Below are 23,254 nucleotides of genomic sequence, written 5' to 3'. Positions count from 1 at the left end.
TGCCTTGGAAAACACAAGCCAAACACTAATGCCGCTTTGCATGCCTGAGCAAATCGCTGCAGGTGTCGCCTAATTATATCACCCACTTGTACCCTGAGCTGATCTGTAAACAGCAGGACGAGCTCACGCCGCCTCACTTTGATTGATGATGGCTGCATCGAAAATCCCTTTCGCCTGCTCCTGTACTTTCACCGACTCAGAGAAAGGTCCCACTTGGATCTGGAAATTTAGGAAATTTTGGTACGATGAGTTGTTTTAGAAGCACATACGTTTGTTGCTGTCGCAGAGAGTTTCAATTACTCCTGCGCCTGTGGTGTTCGGTTTTGTTCTATTGAAATGTTCTGTTTCTCTAATAGTCCAAACGGTTAGAATAAAGGCATCCTCAACATTAATTACTCTGGTGTAGAGATTTTAGTCTTGTTGAGTTGTAATAGATGGATTCTCATTTTATGACATTTCTGCATCAAAATATCTGAAAACAATGGGATTTGTTGAGTCATGTTTTAGGTTAATTAAAAGTTTCCCAAAACTCTTTAAACCCACATTAATTCATATTCCCATTCCATCCTGTTTCATTTGATCACCTTTTTAATAGTGTCATTTGCTTTACTCGTCTTGGTACTGCTAATTAGTCAGTGTGTTGGCCATTTCATTGTGTGTACTTGCCACTAATAGATCACAAATACTCGGTGTGAAGGTTGAAGCTGCTCCTGTAAAGCACAAATGCACAGGGAAACCAAATGAGACGACACAACAACAATACCAAGGATTCCATACTGCTTCCTGCTGTCCTCAGTCGAGGTCTTTTGTTCTTGTTTTGATCGAGAAGCAATTACCTACTGTGCGTTTAACATACACAGTGTTCGTGAGACTGACTCATTGACCTTTACTGTTAATCGTGTGTCAACGCTTCTCAGACAAGCAGAGATAAGATCCACCCCTTGTGAATACCGAGGATGGAAAGTGGCGACACGGGTGGCAGTGATGAGTGTGGATAAAAAGTCTAATCTTTCAATGTCCATCATTCTGCCGAGGCAGATGAACACAAAGCCTTTAGGTTTGTCACTCAGACTTATCTTGTTCATTACAAAGATAAGGGATGTGGACTTCGGAGTTGGTGACACAGCAGACCTCAGTGCAGCTTGACATTTGAAGTCCTTCAATAGAGGTCTTTGTGAAAGACGTGCTGGCAAGCTGTCATCTCGTGAAACTGATGATTTTTGTGACTTTCTTCAGACAAATTGTTATATATACTATGTGTGATTGATACGTAAATGTCTGTCATTGTAAACACATTCAGAGAACCTGCTCGGACTTATGCAATTGAATTCCTTTCAAAATGGCAGAGATGGATCTCATGGAAACTAACAGCAGTAATTTAGTTTATGCTTCATCCCCAATGTTATTAAAGGTATTTATCTGGTCAAGATTACAGAACACAGTGTTCCGGATAATCACATTATCTCTTTATTTCTCTCTCTCTCTCTCTGTTTTTTGTTTTTTTATCAACCAGACAAACCAGAAACATTTGAAAGAAGAACAACCACGTCCAAAATTGATTGTGTTTGAATTTCTTACTGGTATTTGCCTGAACAGCAGGTAGTGATATAAGAACAGTACAATCCACTGTTATTTCAGTATTGGGGTCTTTAAGATCATAATTTTCTCACAATTGTCCTTTTAAGATGAGCATTGCCTCGTTAAAAATGTACAGTATGAAGCAGAATTTAACCATAAGTCAAAGATCTTTTCTTCTCATTTTCTTCTCATTCTTTTTGCAGGTTGTCATTACAAGCATTGTTGTTCTATTTATAAAAGAAAAGGCTGTGTTCAGGTGATTCTAAAAACAAAGTGCTTTATAGCACCTTTAATCAACAATTCAGCCAGAAATGGCACCGCAGCTCTTCATACAAACGTCACCAAATAGAAATGTCAACCCCTTTACAGCGTCTTCTTCTCGCCGATTCTGACAAACAATTTGTAATTGTAATCTTCCAAAAGAAAATCACCCTGTCAATTCTGCAAATGCTGAAGTTTTAGGTTCTCTATCTGTCTGAGCTGCCATGCTGTAATAACGTTAGAGCGGTGATTGTCCAGAATTTGTGTGACGTTAATGGACAAAGATGTGTGGTGTGATATTTAACTGTCAGCGGAGTTGATATAATCACGGTTCCTCATGGGGTTTTTTTTTTTCTTCATGTCTCTCCAGCTCCCCTCCACCCTCATGTCTTCAATAATGAATCGGTTGCGTATAGTATCACTTGGCTGGAGAGAGGTTACAATTGGTCAATTATTCCTACATGTTTTATTAACCATCACTCTGCTAAACCATGGCAGAAGAAGGCCTGAGGGCGTTCATCTCCTTTGTGATGTGACTTTGGTTTCACTGATGTTGTGCCAGTGAAACATCCAAGAGTTTGGTCAGGTGATATATAAAATACCGTCACTGTATGTGACAGCTCATAGTGCTTTGAACTATTGTGATACAGTAGATCACCATAGAAAGACTTTGCAGACTTCATTCCACATGTGTTTACTTTCTGGAGTGAGATGTACTAAACACTCTCACTGAATGAATGAGTAGTTGTTTTCTAGTAGCACATAGTGTTATAGGGCTGCAGAACCCCCTTGTTACTACACTGTGTAGCAGCTGGAGCAAGCTGTAAACCCAAAACACAAACATTTCTGTCCACTTTACACTATAAGTCTAGCATTTACTCTCCGCCAAATCAATAGAAAGCTATCTGGCTTTTAATGCCAGATACGTAATGTTTGCAAGTTAGTTGCCGACTTTGTCCCTTTGTCCTTGGTGCTCAGCAGATGCCATAATAAAGTGTATTTTTTTTTCTCACTGAAAACAGCTGGAGTCTGAGTTAGGAAAGTATGCTGATGGGAGCAGTGCCATTGAATTAAAACAGAAAAGCTGCAGGACATAAAACAATGAGTTGAAATGCCAATTTTAATGATGTTGTCACCCTGAGTGACCCTCCCTTTACCTGCACATTCATTTGATATTGTTAATATAAAAATATTGATGTTTGTGCAGGCCTTTTGGAAGGGTGCTTATTGGCTTACTTCCCTTGGTTTAAGTCAGGGGTGTCAAACTCATTTTTGTTCAGGGGCCACATACAGTATAATTTGATCTCAAGGGGGCCGGACCAGTAAAAATAGCAAAATAATAGAATAATAACCTATGAACAACAACATTTACATTTAATGAAGGATAATTTTACAAAACATGAACATTCTTGAGAAATATAAGTGCAATTTCAACAATATCATGCCTAAATTTACTATTTACACAGCACACTGGATCTATAAAGGCACAAACATTTAGTCACGGGTATCTGCAGCATTTGACACTACATTTAGATTAGTGTGAGATTTTAACAAATTCATCCTGTGGGCCGGATTGGACCCTCTGGCGGGCCGGTTCTGGCCCCCGGGCCGTATGTTTGACACCCCTGGTTTAAGTGAATCTGTGATGTGTTTTGAAAATAATGGAGGGTGCATTTTTTACTGTACTAGGACAGTATGGCCTTAGTTAAAATCCCCATCACTGATCCACAGTAAATATACAGTATATGTGTGTATACCATCATATAGGCAAAATGAACATTTCTGTTCCACTCAGTGGTGGTAATTGAAATTTTTTGCCATTGCGTCACTGTGATTAGTAGTGTAATTCAATGTAGATGAAATTAAATCATATAGATTATAATTTTGTGGTTCAAAATAAAAAAAATTAAATAAAAATCTCCACTTTCAGAATCATCAGTTTTGAATGAATGTTTTGTGAGGATACTTACTACCAGTTTGTATGTGCTCATACAATGAGCACATACAAGATTAAAGATTACAATGATTAAAGATTTCTGATTCTGATCCTGTTATCTATATTGTTAATTCGACAGGTGATTGTGGTTCTGGCAGTCTGCACAAGGCCAGTAGATGGTGGTGTCTTCACTTATTTGCCACATACACTGAATCTGTGAATCAACCTCACACTCTATGTACTATTTACCTTTATAGTTCCCTTAATTAACCCACCACATCTCAAAAACACTATAAACTCCATTTTAAGGAGAAGTGGGTATGTTTAATGAAGCAGTGTGTGATCAATACTATTTTTTCCCCCTCACTTCCTATTTTCCTGGATTATGTTTAAAGACCACTGAGACATATTGACTCCCCTTACTCCCCCTCCCATCAAATATTAACTCTTAAACCCTAAAGAAAGCAGAATAAGCAATAACGTGGGTGGTTGGTTCATTTCTCCCTAATCTGGTTTTATGTATGAAAGCTATGGAGCGTTCTAATATCCTGAACCACTTTTGAGATTACCATAATGTGAAATAACAAACAAACAGTTGTTTAAAGCATCACATGTGTATTTTGCCTGTTGATTAATATACTATTTACACTATATTAAGAAAACTATTGCTCTGCCCACTCTGCTTTTCTGAGAGGATTTTGTTTTCCCTCCTCATCTGCATTTCAGTTCTTCCTGTAGCTTGAAATTTTAATCTACAACAATACAGTTCTAACACACGCATACACGGTAATTCAAAAGTGGCACACGTACTATATTTTCAGTCGGTGACCTATTGTTTCTGCACTTTACTTGCTTTTCAGCATTTGTGGTGCATGTGAACATGTACAGCTCATGAGAGGCTGTAGATATTCCAGCAGCACACATCCCCTCCGCCTCTGTCTCAGCATCCCCCACCCTCCCCACTCCCTCACTCATATCCACTCCCTCTCATCTTCCCTCCCTTTACTTCTGCAGAGAGGCAACCAGAGCGCGTGAAAGAGCCACAGAGAGCGAGCTGCAAACTCTCTGACAAGAGCGACGTTCACTCTGCCTTCTTTTCCATGACTTTCATCTGTCTCTTTATTTGTGAGGAGAGGAAAAGAGAACAAAGCTTTGAGATCAAAAATATCTGGGACTTTAATCCACTTTGAATCCGCTTTTCTAAATTTTCACTGACCCCCCCTTCGAGATCAGAGTGACTTTAAATGACTTCAGGATCTTCACAAGCCTGAGACAGGTTCTTGTTTTCCTGTTAACCAACTTCTTCCATTTTTACCCTTACCCAGACTGGATTTAAGAAGTGAGTGGGCAGTAGGTGGGTGTCTAAAGGCGCCCGGCCTGTGCGTGTGGGCCGGTGCAGCGCTGGAGTGGGTGCGTGGGAACTGGAGTGTGGGGCCGGGTGGCAGTGCTGGTCCTGAGGTTGAGGAGGCCGAATCAGGCTCTGGGTTTGGCTCAGGCTATGGTGGCACAGAGTGGACTGAGGGTGGAGCAATGCTGAGTGCAATCTGGGAGACAGAGGGGCTGCAAACGTTGGGGATCGTGGTGCTTGTGTTTGCTTCAATCAAGCTGCTGCACCTTCTCGGGCTCATCAGCTTTGAAGAGGGTAAGACACTGACGGAGCGATGGAATATTGATTGAAAAATGCTACGCTAAAAATCAGTCTGTATCGATAATTATCATGATAAAATGTTTTAAATTTTGTTCCTGAGTGAAATTAACTGTGGTTTTTTAACTTCTTAATGGTCAGAGGAGAACTTTTGAAAATTGCACACACGAGGCTAAACATTTAATAGCAGTCGTGTTAAACCTTAAACCTTATTTTGATATATTGAACATTTGTCACCGCAATATTAAAGAAAATGACATTGCAGAATTGCTATTATTACTGTATTAATGCCCAGACATGATAATGCATTTTTAATCAGTCATTTTCCCATACATCTACAGCTTGTGTTCCATTACTTTTGGTTGCTAGAAGAAAAGAGGATTTTTAAAACAGCAATTTGAAAACATATATTGAGGTCAACATATCAATGCAGGAAAGACAAAAACAAATGGACTGTCTAAATTCATGAGCTGAAGTTATGAAAGCAGACAGAAATGTGTGTGAATTTGGGATATGACTGATGGGAGGAATGGGAACATATTTATGCCTCAAAGTTAATTCTTTTTTTTTTCCATGTATAATTTCTGACTTTGTTTACGGGCATGTTTAGTCACTCAGAATAGAGTCAAATCAGAAGCGCTGCGTGTGGATACATCTCATTGTGCACTCAAGGGAAACATACTTACTTAAGTAAGGGCACAGTCTCGCTCACAAAGCACTGAATTCATTAGGCCTAAATAAACTGTTTAGTTTGGATCTATTTGCGGTTGTATCGTGAAGCGAAGTAGCAATAGCTGCAAGAGCAAGCAGTTTCATCAGACTATTTTCAGTTTTAATAAACAACCGTCGCTTCTAATCACGATCATTATAGTCAAAAGTCTCCAAAGCTGTGGGTGCGAATCGTGAGCAGACAAAATGACAATGAGTGATAGCAAGTAGCTGGAAAAGTCTGACCTGACCTGAGAGAAGTGTTTAGACGGAGCATGGTGGTATAAGTGAGTGTTATTTCAAAGGCACATGTGGGAGCAGTGTTTTCATTTCAGGCAACCGCGAACCTCGCCGCTAAGCGCCACAGTTTACACACTCCACTGAACAGAGTGGCGAAGTGAAAGTTGTTTTGTTTCCTCGCGCTGCGTTTCTAAACGTTTCTGTTTTCCATGATGAGATAACGGAGATGTCAACGCCGGCTGATTTTCAAGTTAATTTGATCTGTATTCCACACAGGTGTCTCACGGTGTAATTACTTGCTATCTGACAAGCTGCCAATACAGGTATCGATGGGATGCTTGTGTTTGAAATCATGCTCAGGAGAAGAACAGGAGCATAGAAATGAGAGATTAGTGGACTTTCTTCTCTTTTCTTTAAGTATGAAAATAGTTTTTTAAAGAATGAAGCAATTGTTTCATCTCATCACAAGTGTGTTTATATTAACCATGACTTTGCCAGCAGTGTGTGATGTGAGTTTGCCTTTTAGCTGATGTATTGCTCAAACTAGCAATTTTTGTTTATTGATTAATTACTTTATCATATTGAATATAACATATACATAACAGAACATGTGTTATATACAAGACAAAGAGGAACTTCAAATGTTCATATTTAAAAAAGCTGAATCCAGCATCAAATTCACTGTATTAATTCTAATCAATTATTAATCACTATGTCTTTTTTTTTATATATTCATATATCCAAGTCCTATGCTATTGGATACAAAGAAGTGCCACATTTGGACCTTGTTCCTTTTGGCTTTAAAGTGATTGCCCTGACCACAAACAAGTGCTTCACTTTTTATGTGAATCCAACAGCCGTATCATTTACGTTTTTGGAACAAAAACCTCTTTTTTTTTTTTGTTACAGCCATCCTCTACAACATCAAAAAAAATAAACGTTTTCACCTTTTGCGTTTGTATAGAACCTCTTGGGATAGTGCTTCACAGAGCGTAAATACTCTGCCAAACATTCAAACACTTTTGACACGTTCACAGCTGGGAGCTGCCCTAGACGGTCACATCCCTCTACCGTCGGCCACCTGAGCAGTTCCACTGGGGCATCATATAAAAAGTCTCTGTGTAGTTAAAGCTGAGGGAGTCTATCAGCTGGGATATGGAGTAGTGTACTCTGTTCAGCCTTTACTGCAGCATATGAGCAGCAACAGACCACTTATCCTGAGTAGAGGATAAGTGGTCTAAAGAGACTGGTATACAAATCACTTCTGTGCTGCACACACTGTAACCATCAGACCTGGTAAAAAGAAAAAGAAAGTTGGTTAGCAGTGTCACATTAACAGTAACATTTGGCACTAAATCTGGGTGTTTGACAGCAGCAAAACAACAACATTCTGGCTATTATTTAGTCAACAGATGAATTTATGCATCAGGTTTTTCACATTTATCACATTTTCTTGCCACCAAGTTCAAATGGGCAAATAATGTCCTATAATAATATTTAAAGTCTAGTTTTAAGCCACCACTGCAGCTGTAAGTGGACGCTCAACGTGACAAGGAAACTCTAACGGTGATCCTCTGTCGTCGATCATTGATAACTTTTTGTCACAGAAGTGATTCATCTTCTCTTTTTCCCGTCTGATTTGTTTGGTCTTATCCTTTGTCGCATGAAAGTCACTATTTCTTTTATTCCTCATTTCTCTCCCTCTTTCCCTCTCTCTTTTTTACTGCTCACACTTATCACAGTTAACACTGATATACAACACAGTCATTACTGCAAAGTGCTGAGCGGACTTGCACACCCTCATTCAGCTAATTTGGACACATTGTTTGCTTTTATCGAGTGGAAGTACAGAGAGTCTTAGTGCTGACATTCATCTTACAACGTTGTCAGGTTCTGTGTCCTTCATTGTGATTCATGGGCCTCACGGCAAAGATTTGTATGTGTTTCGTCTGCTTTCCCTCACTGCTAAGCTCTGTGGTATCTACAGCAACAACCAGGTCACGTCTGTGGGGGACCAGTGAGACGATGGTGTATGGAAGTCTATGCCGAACCCCAAAAACGGGATCGAGGCACATGCGGACACAAATCAAACCTTTTATGTACATTGAAATGTTCAACATGTTTATCATAACCTGCAGCCTGACAAAGCTGCAAGCATGCAGGTATGTTTGTCACATTAGCACCACATCATCTTTAGAATCAGAACCTTAGGAACAGATTTGTGAAAGAAAGAGAGTCAGTTTGGAAGAAAGAATCACACAGACTTGGAGGAAATCAAGTTATATTCATTCTCGTTTTATTACGACTTTATTATTTTGCCTTCAGTTCGGCCCTAATACTCCGTCGTACAAAAGTATCAAACAAGCCTGTTGATTGATTTATTTGTTTTGATACAAACGTACAGTATGAATAAGCTTTATGTCCTTATTTTTGTTGTGTGGCATTTAGTTGTGATCAAGCATTTCTGACGTGTCTGTCATTGATAATTACAGCAAGTGGGGACCAACAGTATAAGAGTCATCTCTGCTTATGGATCTCCATAGTAGATAAATAGTAATATATAAACTACCAGTGAGAAATCTGAAACACTAAAAGCCTGGTCTTTACTTTATTTACATTTTAACCTTGTTAACCTTGGCATTGTTTTCTATGTTAAATCAAGTGTTGACATGTTGACATTTTTCTTATTGTCTTCAACACCTCGTCAGTTTATTCAACGAGCTCCATCTCATTATTACTCAAAGGTAGAAGATTCAAATATGGAAAGAATGACTCAGCTCCAGGTCTTTCACAAGCTGTAATTGTGCACCCACTTACAAATGTATTGAAAGGACAACAATCAACTGGTCCAATTACCCTTTGGCTATTTTCCATGATTCCTATTTAGAGCGGTGACATGATTGACTTAACCTTTGCCAGAGTGTCCCAAGTTATCAGTCCCGCTGGTGTCTTTGAAGGAAAAAAATGCACGGTGGATTAGCTTATTGACAGTAAGTGGACTCAACCTGTCAATTTGAGACGGGTAAGCAAGGGCAAGTCTCACTCAAGCAATCAATTCTGATAAAAAACATCAAAGATGATAAATTCTGGTAGTAGGAGGACGGCAGATGCTTCTGAGCCGAGAATCGGCTATGGATGATTGCAGCATTTAAAGGCTCCCTGTGGAGGAAAGAGCTGGAGGCCAGTTATATTCTTAAAAGATGTCTTTAATTATGAGCTCTTTGCCATAACCGCGCAGGGATGATGTGTTATGTGCACAGTTCCTCTTTCCCGTTGTTAGCAAATGTGAATATGCGCTTGGGTTTTGCGATATTCATTAATTGCTATGTTCACACAGTGGTGTGTTGGTGTGTCGTGGATCTTAAATCTGTATCTTAATGAAATAATGCTAGAGTGTTGTTATAAAGAAGGAAAAGGTTGAGTCTTTCATAAAGACAGACCTTCAGCTGTCTCCAGAGCTTTGAAGCTGCACATGTGGTATTTATTTCCAATCAAGGCTATTCGACAACTATGCTTATTCAGCATGTTCCTGACTTTAATTAGCCAACAAAATGAATAACCATGTTGTATCCAGTAACAATATTTTCCATGATTAAGCCAAGGACAAAGGTTCTCATGGATAATGCAGTAGATCCCTCCCACCATTGCTATTTGAATTGTTGTTTGTTTATTTATTTTTAGGCTTTATAGTCTCCTCTAATTTCCATGGCTTGGGTTTGATTGTTTTCCTTTGTTTCTAACTCTGCCCAAATTGCACCCATTCCTTATAAAGTGATAGGGAAAGTTGTTTGAACTTCTGTAAAGAGAAGTGGGGTATTGGATTAGAAAGTGCTGACTGGGAGCTTTTGTGAATCTCATTACCAGTGGCTCCTATAGTGTATTGAGACCTTTTGCTGTGCAGGGATGGGTTTTAATTTGCAATAAATCTGATAAACTATCATCCATCATCGCTTGTGAAGCCGTAAAAAAAAAAAAAACAAAGGTTAAGAATCCCATTTCTTGAAACAATAGTCATCCCTTTACCGGATTATCAAAGATGAACATGAACAGTTATAGGCTGCATAAAAAGATGCACAAAATTCTGGGGGGGAGGGCATCCCATCATTTTATAGGTTTTAACGAAATTGGATGGTGCAGCAGGACATAAATCATTCTGTCTGTGAAACGGCTCGCAATGACCTTTTAATTATAATAACAAGGAAAGGCCTCATTGTCATATAAGTAATTAAGTGAGGAAGTGAGCGGCCCTCTCAGCCAGTTGTATGTCAATAGTTGTGATTCTGGTTAAGGACGGTTTTCACGCAATGTGCTATATTGACCTGGTTTGGACATCTTGGTCTTTAGAGAAAAGTTAGTTTTTGTACTAATTTGGGTCTTTAGATTGTGTATGTGAAATAAAAAATATTCAATAGCTCAGAGTAAAATCCACCAATTCTTTAAAGCTTTTTTTTTCAGAGCGGCTGGTAGCATTGATGTGAGTTTGTCAACAACTCGTATATGGATGATGCAATCGGAAGCAAATGACTTAAGATTTGCTCTTTGCTTTTTGAGGTTTGTTTGGTTTTTCTGTACCATTCTAAATGTATTCGTGGATGAGAGAATCTTTCTGTTTACGTTTCTAAGGAATAGATGTATTGAAACAATTCAAAGGGACATTTGTCTTAAAGGGTCAGTTATTATGGTCAGGGTAAGTGCCTGCTTTGTTTTATAAAGAAGCCTGGCGTCCAGGCCCTGATTTTTCTTTCACTGCACTCACTCACTCACTCACTCAGAGCGTTAAATAACAGCTTTCTGTATGGCTTTGTTCTCAAGACTGAAAGATTTAACTTCTATACTTAAAGACACAAACATTTCTTCCATAAAATTGTTTTGTTTGAACCTGTCAACGCACAATCTGTAGTAAGTGACACAAATGATGGATGAAAGCTTTGCTGCTAATGCGTTTTATTTCAGCTTCTTCTTCCACAACCTATTTAATCTCATCCAAAATGCTTGTGCTGCATCGACTGTAAAGTGAAGTATGGAAAGTAGGGTGGAGGTAACAGTTAGTCACCAGGTGGACGACTCAACTGGTTCCAAATAAAAACTATACGGGGAAATGAATTGGTATTTGCTCGTTCCAGATCAACAGCACATGATGTAAATTTTATAAATTATGGTCCCACTCCCAGGGCAATAGATGATGAAGCACAGCACATATGACTGGGCACTGTTGTGATTGAGAGCTAATTCCACCAAATAAGATGGGCAGCAGGTGACGTCTGCAAATTTCTGATTTCAAAAACTGACATGGGGTTAGTCAGATCGCCAGACCCAATGCTACACAACAGGAGTTTATTTTACAACCCCAAGACTACGTCCATTTTTATACACAGTCTATATTGCCATAGTCTTATAGCAATAGTAGTGAGTACCTGTTGACAATAATAGATGAGAAGATGATGATGAAATTGTTGATAGTACGTTACATCATATGTGGAACATTTGCTTCTTTGGCAGCGGCTGTGTTTCCTCTGGTTACATGGTCCAGCTTTGCATTTCTCGTTATAAATATTGTAGCAACACTGACTACTTTGACTTTTCAAATGTTTAAACACACTCCTGACTCAGTGTGTCAGTGTAGGCTCTCGGGGAACCTAAATATGGCACTGTTTAATGTAATTTGTATTTCAACCATAAATTAGTTGGTACCCTTAAAGATATTAAGATCAGTACCCAGTGTGACCAAGCATATGTAAGGCTTCGTGCTGCTGTTGTGACATACAGTACATGGGTCATGAAGATAAGATTGCAATGGGGGTTGATAAGCTTTGGTGTTGGGCCACACAGATAGAGGTGCATACAACACACTTGGTTTCTTATTGTTGCTGTATTTCAGCAAAGTTTGGAAAGAACAGGTCTCCTGCTGATTCCTTGTCTCAATTTTCCAAAACAAACTTTGGGGGTTGTGGTGGCACTTTGTCTCATGTTTAATATTATACACAAGGGCAATTCCTAAAAAAAGAAAGAAAAAAACCTCGGCGACAATTTAAAAAAAAAAAGAAAAGAAAGAAAGTCCAATGCTCGCTGAAATGACTGCATCAAATTTCAGGAAAAATTAAAAAAGATAAATCATATATGATTCAGTCCGTCATCATCTAACCGCTTTATCCTCCACCAGAGGGTCGCAGGGGGTGCTGCGCCAATCTCAGCTACATCGGGCGATAGGCGGGGTACACCCTGGACAGTTCGCCAGTCCATCGCAGGGCCACACACAGATAGAGACAAACAACCATTCACTCTCACACTCACTCCTACGGTCAATTTAGAGTGTCCAATTTACTTAATCCCCACATTGCATGTTTTTGGACTGTGGGAGGAAGCCGGAGAACCCGGAGAGTACCCACGCACACGCGGGGAGAACATGCAAACTCCATGCAGAAAGGCCCTTGTTCCAACCGCTGCAAGGCGAGAGTGCTAACCACTACACCATGTTGCCCCATTTATGATTCTTTAATCCTAAATATAATGTAAATGTTTCACTAACCACAGAAATCATGCTGTAAAGAGAGATTTCCTCCACCACAATGGGTGAGGTATGCAAATCATAACATTATGTCATTGAATTGGCTGGTTATAGCTACGTAGAATATGCATCAGTTCAAATGTCTTTGCAATAGCTAAAGTGTTTAAAAGATGTAAAAGACTGTATCACACTCATATGATGAAAACAAATCCCCTGTACCAGTATTGGACGCAAAATTGGTATTGAGTCATCCCTATTCAGTATCTCAACTAAACAGTTGGAATTCAAGCTAAACCACAGGAAATCAGGAGGATTTTTAATTTGATACGGTTGTGAACATAGGTATATTTTTGCACTCATAATTGGCAGTATGCTACAAAGTTGTTGTCATGCCCCAGGGCAAGTACATTTAAATCTCACCAAAAAGATTTGAAATGAGAATCTTTGTTTTTAGTTCAAGATGATTGCACACTTGTCTGCCCTTTTGGTTTTCGTTTGAAAGAGGGACCCTGCAGTGACCCTACCTTTCTGTCCTACCATTGTTAAGTCAATTTTACTGCCTCTTTCCATGAGGCCCTGGAGTCTGCTTTATTAAATAGCATACTGTACAGTATATGACATATTGCTCCAGCTTCAACCATGTAGAGCTTATTTGTATTTGGGCCTACAAAATGGGACCAAATGGCAGATCTATATCTCCCTCCCTCCTGATGTATCTGATATGAGATGAGCCTTTCTCACTGCACAGTGGAGACTGTGTTTGAATTACTTTTCTTTTATTGAATTGGATGTGCAAATCTAATACTTGCAAAAGCTGAATAGTAATCAGCAAATGTTCACTGTTGGGACTGCTGGTATTCTGGATGTCAGCTATAATTTGTTTTTGGAGCATTAGGAAATATTTGATGCTACAAAGGAATTTATTTCACCTCAGGGAAGGCAAAGTCAGCCTTTGCAAAGAAGGCGAGTGGTTTATCGTATATATCTTCTGGCGAATCTGTATGCGCAAGCATGATGTATGCTGTTGCACTTCCATTCGACCTCTCACAGTTGACTTATTAGATATCGTATTGCATATTTCTAAAAGGATTTTTGCTCCAGCCGAGGAAGCACTTTGACACGTGTACATTAACAATATCTTAGCTCCATTTAAACAAGGCTGAGTTCACAGTGGTGCTCATCGATTTGTGTTTACATCCAAGAGTTCCCATTTCAGTGAAGCATAAGTGAAGAAATCCCCTGAGCATGTAGGCAATATTAAACATCAACTTATTTCACCCGAATATTTTAGGTTCAATTACATATCGAATGTCTTTTCTGCCACATATTAGTTCTACCTTATCTGGCCTTACATGCTGTATTTAAGGATGTGTTGTTAATGATATGGTGTTGACTGAATCATTACTTGAACCAACTGGAAAAGTATTATGTTCCTGTTTTAATTTGCTGCTCTTTTGCCTGGCGGTGGCCTGTGTGAGTAATGCTTGTGAAGCTGCAGGTCGGCAGATCAGATTTGTTATTACCTTCATGCCACTCAAGCTGCCAGACACTGTTCATGCGCTATCTTCATTCCCTGTCTCACTGTGTGTCTGTCACGTTTGTCCCTGTGTGCTCAAAAACAACACATAGCCTTGAGACAGAAATACTGGAATAAGGTGTAGAAGTAAGACACCCTCTCTGCACGTTGATATAATTAGTATTGGCCTCCTGCCCTGCTGGCTCTTTTAGTGATTAGCTTAGATTTAATTTAATTTTGCCAAAAGGCCTTGGCTTTGCACTTTTGTGACTGACGATATGACATTATAACCTTCTGTAGATGATCTGTGTATGTATATATATATGTGTGTATGTATATATAGATATAGATATATATGTGTATATATATACATACATATACGTGTGAGTGTGTATATGTATATATATATATGTGTATATATATATATATATATATATATATATATATATATATATATATATATATATATATATATATATACTTTTTACTATTGCAACAACACATCATCAGTAGGGTAAAACTAACCTGTCTCACAACGGTTTAAACCCAACTCACGTTCCCTATTAGTGGGTGAAGAATCCAACGCTTGGTGAATTCTGCTTCACAATGATAGGAAGAGCCGACATCTAAGGATCAAAAAGCGACGTCCCTATGAACGCTTGGCCGCCACAAGCCAGTTATCTCTGTGGTAACTTTTCTGACACTTCCTGCTTGAAACCCAAAAAGTCAGAAGGATCGTGAGGCTGACTGACATTGACACACTGAATATCAGGGTATCAACAAAGCCATTTTTGAAGTAATTTTTGTATTTCTCCACGAACAAGGAGAAAGATGAATTGATAGGTTGGGGTGTAGGTTGTGTACGTATTAAAGCATCCTTCAACTGATCAGTTTAACCCTCACATGACAATGCAATTGCTCTTCTTGAGAAAGAGACTAAATCCTGATTTTGACGATAACATATCAGTTGAGATCTGCAGAAGACATTAACAAATGGCAACCACTCTCTTTGATAACTGGTGTGAGGACCGCGAACATGTCCAAATGTAATGTATTCGAATAATAATAGATTTAATAAATCAGTCCTGTCAGGAAGAAATTGCAAAAGTGTCAGATGATGGTATATTAATGCAACATTTTGCAATCAAATCTCGCTGCGGGTCAAGTCGTCTAACTTGGTAAAATATTGAGTTTTACAGTTTAAATTCTCTGCCATGATCAGTTACTTCTGAACTCGGAAACACTTTGAAACATCAAACACAGATTGGGGGGCAGCGCTGGTGTGCACTGCCAGATAAAATCCGTAAGACTTGAAAAAAGTCTAGGTGTCTATAAAGCAATGATAGAACCAAAAAAAATGTAATTAAAACTTGAATTGAATTGAAAAAAGTTCTTAAAACGTAACGTCAGATCAAAGGCCGTCAGTAACTTTTCTAACAGATGCTGCTTTTGTCGTCGTTTACCTGACTGATGTCTGCATATTTTGCCCTTACATGGACAGCAGCAGTGGACACAGTGCAGCCATGCGATGAACTCGATACCCACAGATTGGTGTTTGATTGTTACATTGCCGTGACTTAAAGGAGTCTTTATTAGGAGTGAGCTCAGGCTTACCGTAGATGAAATCAGTTTTGAGTTTGGTTCGTGTTTTCCGTTTGTCAGGATGAAGATTGGAAGTTATATTTCTGTTTCAAGCTGCTAATCATGGACCAGAATGAGAAGTATGTATGTGACACCACATGTACATGGTCCGTTGATTGCACTATGTCTTCTATTTGCGATGAATCGCCTTTCTAGTGGCATGGGAAATGACGAATGAATGGGAAAGTGCCTTCATATATTTTCAAAGACAAAGATTATACTTTTTTAATATTTAAAGGTCATGACACTCCGGTCAATTACGCTAATTCAGCTATTAAATGTAACAAGGAGCCACTGTCCAAATAGATCTTCAGCTGTAGAGGCTCACACTGGGTGCTGCTGCCTGTAATTCTATCATGTCAACCTTAAGGTAAGATAAGTTGTGCTCCGTTGGAGTAGTGGCCTACTTTTGCAAGCCCCGCCTCCTTGGTGCTAAAGGGACAGAGATGAGCTGAAGTGAAAACACAAAAACACAAGTGCTGTTAACGTGCACACAATGTAGCAGCTATTTTAGTCGGAAATAAACGCTTGTAATAGCTCAGCGAAGGACAGACAGTGGGAATAGAGTGCTGTATCTGATGAATTTTAAAAACGCCTGCAATTAGAAACAGTTTTAGCCAATTTCACAGAACATAAGATTTCTCCGTGCATAGATTAATTGAATTACTATCATCTCAGTCTTAAACCAAGTGTGAGGCTTTTTCCCCCTACACTATTAGTTGAATACATTTATACTATCTGGCCCCCCCAGGTCAGTCTTATTTTATGTACAAACACCCTCTTACAACAACAAAGATGTGGCAAGCTGAGGAGCACAGACTTCACCTGAGATTTATTGATTTCAAATATTTATTAGCCACTTTTTCCAGTTCATGGATCCCATTGATTTAGTGCCCTTTAGCTTGACTTAACCTTTGAGATAAATGACTCAGCCACGTACGACACTCGCACGCTCCTTTTTCGGGGTCCAGGTGTTGTGGTTTTTGGCTTTGTCAGCTCACTGATGAAGAAGATATCATTGTAGTAGACAATTTGTGTTGACTACAAAGCTGCGACCACTCTCTTTGGTGATTCTGTTTTGCTGAGGTGTTTTTCTTTGTTTGTTCATTCTCTTATGTTGCTGCTGGGCAAAATAGCCAAGTCTGCTTTGTTACTCCGACGTGGCAATAAATTGCATTTCTGATGAACTATTCCTTCAGCTACCACCTGCCATTATCACTCTGTCACTCAACAAGATGTTTTTATTTATTTATTTATTTGGGGTTTTTTTTTTTCAAAGAAGGCAAAAGTATGGCATGGCTATTTCTTGTGTTTGCACGAATCTGTAACTTGTAAAGTGTCAAGGTGTTGCTGAATCCTCCTGCTTTTTATTGTTGATTCTTCAGGACAACAACACATTATACCTTTGAGGTAAATGACAGCTGAAGCCAATCCTACCTGACAAAGAAAAAGGCGGGTTACATGGTGGACAGGTCACCAGTCCATTGCAGAGACCAACAACCATTCGGTCTCACATTCACACTCAGAATGTCCGATTAACTTCTGCATGCAAGACAACATCACTAGCCATGTGCTCCACCGTGTGGCCCATACATAATTCACTACCAAGAAAATTGTAAATTTTGATCTTTGTGGTAAACAATTTCCCCCCGGGTTATTAATAAAGTATTCTGATTCAGTTTCTGATAAAGGGCAACATTAATCAGACAGACATGACCACATGCTCTTTTCCTGCTCGATTAAGCATCATGTCACTCACTGTTTTTGTTTTTATTCCACGTTAGAAATAACCCTTATAGCTGACATGTTAGTTCAGCTTTTCACCAACTGTCATGCTTTCAATTCTCTTAGTAACAGATTGTTTGATTCAGCTCTATCATTCAGTGTATGCACAACATCATAAACTCATTTTGCTGGAAAATCCTCTGAGGCTCACTCCTCTGTCCTTGAGCTCCTATGAATGTCTCAGTAGTACAGTAACACCGATAAATAAAGCCAGCTTGCTGTCGAGACTAATATATCTTGGTAACAAAAGCAACATCTGGAGGTGTTCCCTCTAAGCCCAGGTGTGTGCCAGACAGATGAGAGCTTTCCTGAGCCCCATCATTGTCTAAATCTCTAAGTTATTGTTTCATTACAGAAGGTGATAAGAGCTGGCCTCAGGCTGACAGCAAGACAGACAGAGTCAACCGTGTTTTGCCACGTCTGAGCCAAGAACTTTTAACCAACTGTTCCCTGTCTGTGCTGCAATAAACAGCAATAGATGCTGTGAGGGTGAAAAAGAATGAGAGCAGATCATGGCAGATTTGTACTTGGAAACGTCTCTGCCTGCTGAAAAGATATTTGACAAGACATTGTGTTTTAGGACAAGGACGGCCAAGCTGCCCTCCTCAAACTGAGAATTTATGAAATAATACAGTTTTTTTGTGGTGTGGTTGTATTAGATATTGACACTTTATCAACACTGACCTTGGCAAGTATGCTGTCATGCTGATTTTAAATCAGGGAGTTGTGCATGAGGAAGTTCAAACATGTGTTTTGTGTTTAAAAATTCTCATTGGGACACAGGTCTGCTGTGGCCTTATTTGGTAAACGTGTGTCATTTACCAAGTGACACACAAAAGACGTGTGGTGACAGTTTACAAATCTGACTTACTATCCGTGACAAGTAGGAGCAGTAAAATGGCAAACATATTGTTAAGATACAGTATCTTAGACTTAAGTGAGGTGAGGAATTTGTTAAATGGCTGTGATTAGTTTTTCCCTCAGTCCCTGCTGGCAGCCATATTGTCAATAAGAGCAATTATCTTGCTTCCAGGCAGGTCAATAAAAGAGTTAGATGCCCTGTTCAGTTGGTGTGTGTCAATACCACATACAACAGCACTTAAAATATATATATATATATATATATATATATATATACAGTTAATTTTACACAGCTTGTGGCTGCTATAAGCTAATGTCATGTCAGCATTATTGCAAATGGTTACTGATTGTTTTTCCACCTGCTCGTGCAAACTCAATTTCTCCCGTAGATTATTTTCACGTATAATCTTTGTCTCGCTCGGTCGTCTCCCACTGAGCCGTTCTCCCACTCACAGCCAGCTTTTCTGCTGGACCGCTGTAGTGTTGCCAGACGAAGGTGCAGATTAATGAGGCCTTTTTAAAACCGTCTCTATTCTATGATGTAATGGTAACCACTTCTCTTTATATCCCGGGTTTATAGAGTCCTCTTACAACACCCATTGGCGTTTAAAGGTTTGCTTGTTTCAAACTCTGCAATTACTGTATTTTTTTACCTGCACTCTCAGCGTTTTGAATTAGCCCAGATGTGATTGACAAGCGGTTTTCAGCACGCTGCGGTTCATCTGAACACCTGCCACTGCCGTCAAATTACACTACATGTTTTAGAATAGCCAGGAGCATGAGGGGAAGTGGAATTGTGTGCTGTTAATCAATCAGCATGTAAACCTTTGGCTTCATGGCTTTCATACCTCACAGCTGTGCTACATGCAGTTTATACCAGAGAAGAAGGCAATGCGTACATCATTAAGCCCCTTTATGGCAGTGACGGTAAAAAAAGACGGTTTCGTTTGACTGTGTGTTCAAAGACGTGACACCTGATGAAATATTAAAGTACACAGTGTCATGAGGTCACACAGTCACCATATCACATTCAGAGCGCGTCGGTCACACTGCTGACCTACAGTGTGTCAGGAGACTTGTTAATAAGTCATGTAACCCAGTGCACTTCTTTTTCATGACTTGAAGTGATAATGAACTTGGTAAACATTGCCTGCTGAAACACCGGCCATGTCATTGTGAGCGTAGTACGATAGCATTCACATCCACTAACATGCAGTGAGTAAAGCAAATTGTTGACAAACTTATGAAAAATACACCTTTGAAGAACCTTCAAACCTTAACTTGTTAACTTTAGTTAGAATTAACCTCATTAATTTGTGTGTCGGCAACAAAAGTGGAGTAAATCTCTGCAGTGCTTATTTTTGAGCCACTATCCATCAGTTGTTGACTGGTTTATTTTAACGTAGCGTGAATACAAAAATAACACCAAAGCAGTTGATGCAGATGTTGCAAATGGGCTACATAGTAAAGTACTGTGTTGTTGTCCTGAGGAACCAAATATATGAGGTCGTATGTGTAAATTAAATGTTACTGTAGGAAATAAAAACACTCTTGCATGTCCAGTTAGTCATCATGGGTAAAACCTAATGCTGTATTTCTCAGGTTACCCTCAGATTGCCCACAAGCGCGGGGTGAGAGCTCGACTCATGAGGCTCTTTCCATGCTCCACATCAAAAAAGTCATCCTCCAGTAATCAAAGCAAGTGGCTCTTCCAAGGCTCTCATACTCACTCTTGTCTCTTTCTGTGACACTTCTTTTTCCTTGGTTCTTCTCAAAAATACTATCTCTGCTTCTCCTCTCAGTTGCATTTCCCTGTATGGGAGGGACACGATAAATATAGGATGTAGTCATTTGCATGAGTCGTGAGCATCTCACACAACATTTGCTCTTGTCGTTGCAAAGGTGAACAGCATTTTTGAATGTGTGAAATGATGTCATGAAAAATACCTGAGTATTTGTCTGTGTCCACAAGGCCTTGATGAAGTATTTTTAACTTCCTCCATTAACTGTATATCACATTCATTTGGTGAACACCTTGTTTATTCTTGTTGTATATTGTATGACTGATATTAAATCCGGTAGATAAACATGTCTTTACAACTGCGGTCAAACGGCTATTTTACTGTACATAACCTATGAATGCAAAGCATTAGCTTCATAGCAGCTGGTTAATTGCGGTCTGATTAAAAATAATTTATAAATATAATTTGGCTTCAAGCCACAATAAGACCATTGGGGCTAATAAGGCATTTAGACTCTGTGTCACACTTCAGGTACATGAGAGGTCCTGTGCCAGCAAGACAAGTCAAACGCTGCTCTTAGAGGACGGTGTGGTCACTGATGGCAGCTGTTCTCGTTACAGGCCCCCATTAAAAAAAAGTTTCACAGGATTCAGCTGCCCTCTGTCATGAAGAGGCTGTGTGTCACCAGGACTTTGTTCTGAGGTCTCGCCAACACTAATTACCCTCTGCTGTTTGGTGTTGAGGAGAAGAGGCCATTCAGGAGTGTATTGTCTCACAACATATGAAAAACAAAAGGACCTAATATAATGAACTGGTTTGTTTTGATTGGGAAGGTCAAGTAGAATTTTTAGCCATGTTCTGGCAAAATGTGACATTTTGGATGAAGGCCTTTTAATGTGATGTGTCAAACCCTCAGAGATGCACATTTCCAACAAACCATGCATCTCTTCATAGCTGACCTTATTCCTCCTCCTCCTCTTCCTCTCCAGACAGCGTTGAGGATGAGCTTGAACTGTCTACAGTCCGCCATCGCCCCGAGGGCCTGCAGCAGCTTGAAGCTCAGACGCGCTTCTCCCGCAAGGAACTACAGATCCTTTACCGTGGCTTCAAGAATGTAAGTTACACAGCACTGTGTGGCCTCAGCGCCATATACAATATAATGCGCAGCTCAGTAAACTGTGTTAATCTGTCCCTTTTTGTTGGACGTCGAAAAAAAAACTTTTATAGCCTTCTACACTTCCATGCCTGTTCAGTGATATAAATAACCAGTCATTTAAAAAATAGTGTTTTGCTGACTCGCCTGTATTGTGCGCAAAATGTTATCCAGGACAAATTTTGTTTACCTCAGCAAGTTGGCGTTTGTCTACATTGTTAGCAGTGCAGGGGCTAATTAGGTCGTGTTGTATGTCAAACTGATTCAGGGAAAAATGGTGATGAGCAATCCAGTTCATGCTCCTGGGAGGCAGCACGTATAAAATCACCCTACTTCATTTACACATATATTGTGAGCTGTAATGAGATGACCCTAATTGTCTGGCAATGAAAGAGTATAGCATAGCGCGAGTCCTGTGATAATGACATTCCCATGAGGCTTCAGTTTCCTGTCGATCCCGTGCTGTGCTTCGGCCAAGTCTCTGAAAAGGCTGCCCATTAGTCGTCTTCCACTTGAGACAAGAAGTAAGAGGTAAGAAGTGCACTAATGAGGCCTTTTAAATGTGTGCCTGTCGTCCTGTAACAATGAAGGAGTGGATAGTTCATATGTTTGTCAGCACACTTCCGGTTATTTTCTTTTCCACAAAAAAAGACCTTTTTAGTGTGGTGTGGCTCTCGGGATCACTTTGGTTCAGACAGAAATACTACTAAATGGATTTCCGTGAAACTCCCTGCAGACATTGATGGCCCTGAGAAGATGAAGCCGAGTGACTGTGTCGATGTCCACACTTTTTCTGTAGTGCCGCCACCAGGTCAGACAAATCTTAAAAGTTTGCTCGGAAGTTTACATTAATTCCACTTCACCAATTAACTTTGGTGATCCCTCAATAACTAATATTGCGTTTTTATTCACACCTTTCCCGTGCCATTAGACTGATGTTGTTGAGACAGAAGACTTGATTGGACAAAGGAAGAGTAATGGTACTGAAATTGAAGCTACACTGAATAGTTTCTGTCCATCACTATCTCCATAGTGCAGCTCATTTCTTTTAACCGCCAGGGTCAAACAGCTCCTTAACCCAGTGACATTGGCCAAATAAAGACAACCTTTTAAGGCCAGCCAGACTAATTGAAGCGGGCAAGGTTCCAATGATGAGAAATCTGGCAAATGCATCTAATGCAGGTGGCAGGAGGAGGGGTTATTGGTTTGTAGTGCCAGAGTTTTGTCAGCTGTGTGTCCTGAAAAGCTGGGGGGGGGAGATCTCTGGCTTTGGATCTTTGTCACAAGGGGGAATTCAAACAGAGGTCAAATCAAAGGTAATTCCTTAACACGACACTTGAGACAATAACACAGTATTGTCTTCATGTTTGGCTAAATCTGCTGGGCTTCGACAGTTCACAGTACAGGGCAATTCCTCAGGCATTAGATTAAGATCGCACAGCTTCTGTCAGTAATAATGTCTCTGTTCACAGGTTTATTTCATTCCCCGTGTCACTTATTGCTGCATCGCTTCAGGAGTCTCGGAAAGGAATTTCACGTCTGGCTGGTTTTGCTTTTCACAGATTGTATTTGTGATTTTGTTTTCACGGCTGAGCTAATTCATCAAGCATAACAAATGAGTACAAATATATTTCCTGACCCTACAATGAGATTCGCTGTGGATGAAATGGGACACCATCCAAG

The 23,254-nt window shown here is 39.7% G+C and overlaps 1 protein-coding gene across 7 annotated transcripts in view; it reads left to right on the top strand.

Moving 5' to 3' along the window:
* Positions 1-23,254, top strand: part of kcnip4a (potassium voltage-gated channel interacting protein 4a) — a 123,628-nt gene that overhangs the window by 94,056 nt on the left and 6,318 nt on the right. For 4 of the 7 annotated variants that reach the window (XM_044021410.1, XM_044021409.1, XM_044021412.1 and 1 more), the window contains one exon: positions 21,408-21,532. In XM_044021410.1, coding sequence (XP_043877345.1) covers positions 21,408-21,532 — 125 coding nt within the window. Of the gene's footprint in view, positions 1-4,800; positions 5,418-11,368; positions 11,441-20,278; positions 20,375-21,407; positions 21,533-23,254 lie in introns of those variants that run through there. The other 3 variants (XM_044021414.1, XM_044021413.1, XM_044021407.1) reach the window with 3 other exon arrangements.

The sequence above is a fragment of the Solea senegalensis genome, linkage group LG3, assembly GCF_019176455.1.
Source record: "Solea senegalensis isolate Sse05_10M linkage group LG3, IFAPA_SoseM_1, whole genome shotgun sequence".
Taxonomy (NCBI): domain Eukaryota; kingdom Metazoa; phylum Chordata; class Actinopteri; order Pleuronectiformes; family Soleidae; genus Solea; species Solea senegalensis.
Note: the sequence above shows the minus strand (reverse complement) of the source record. Positions and strands in the feature narration are given on the sequence as shown.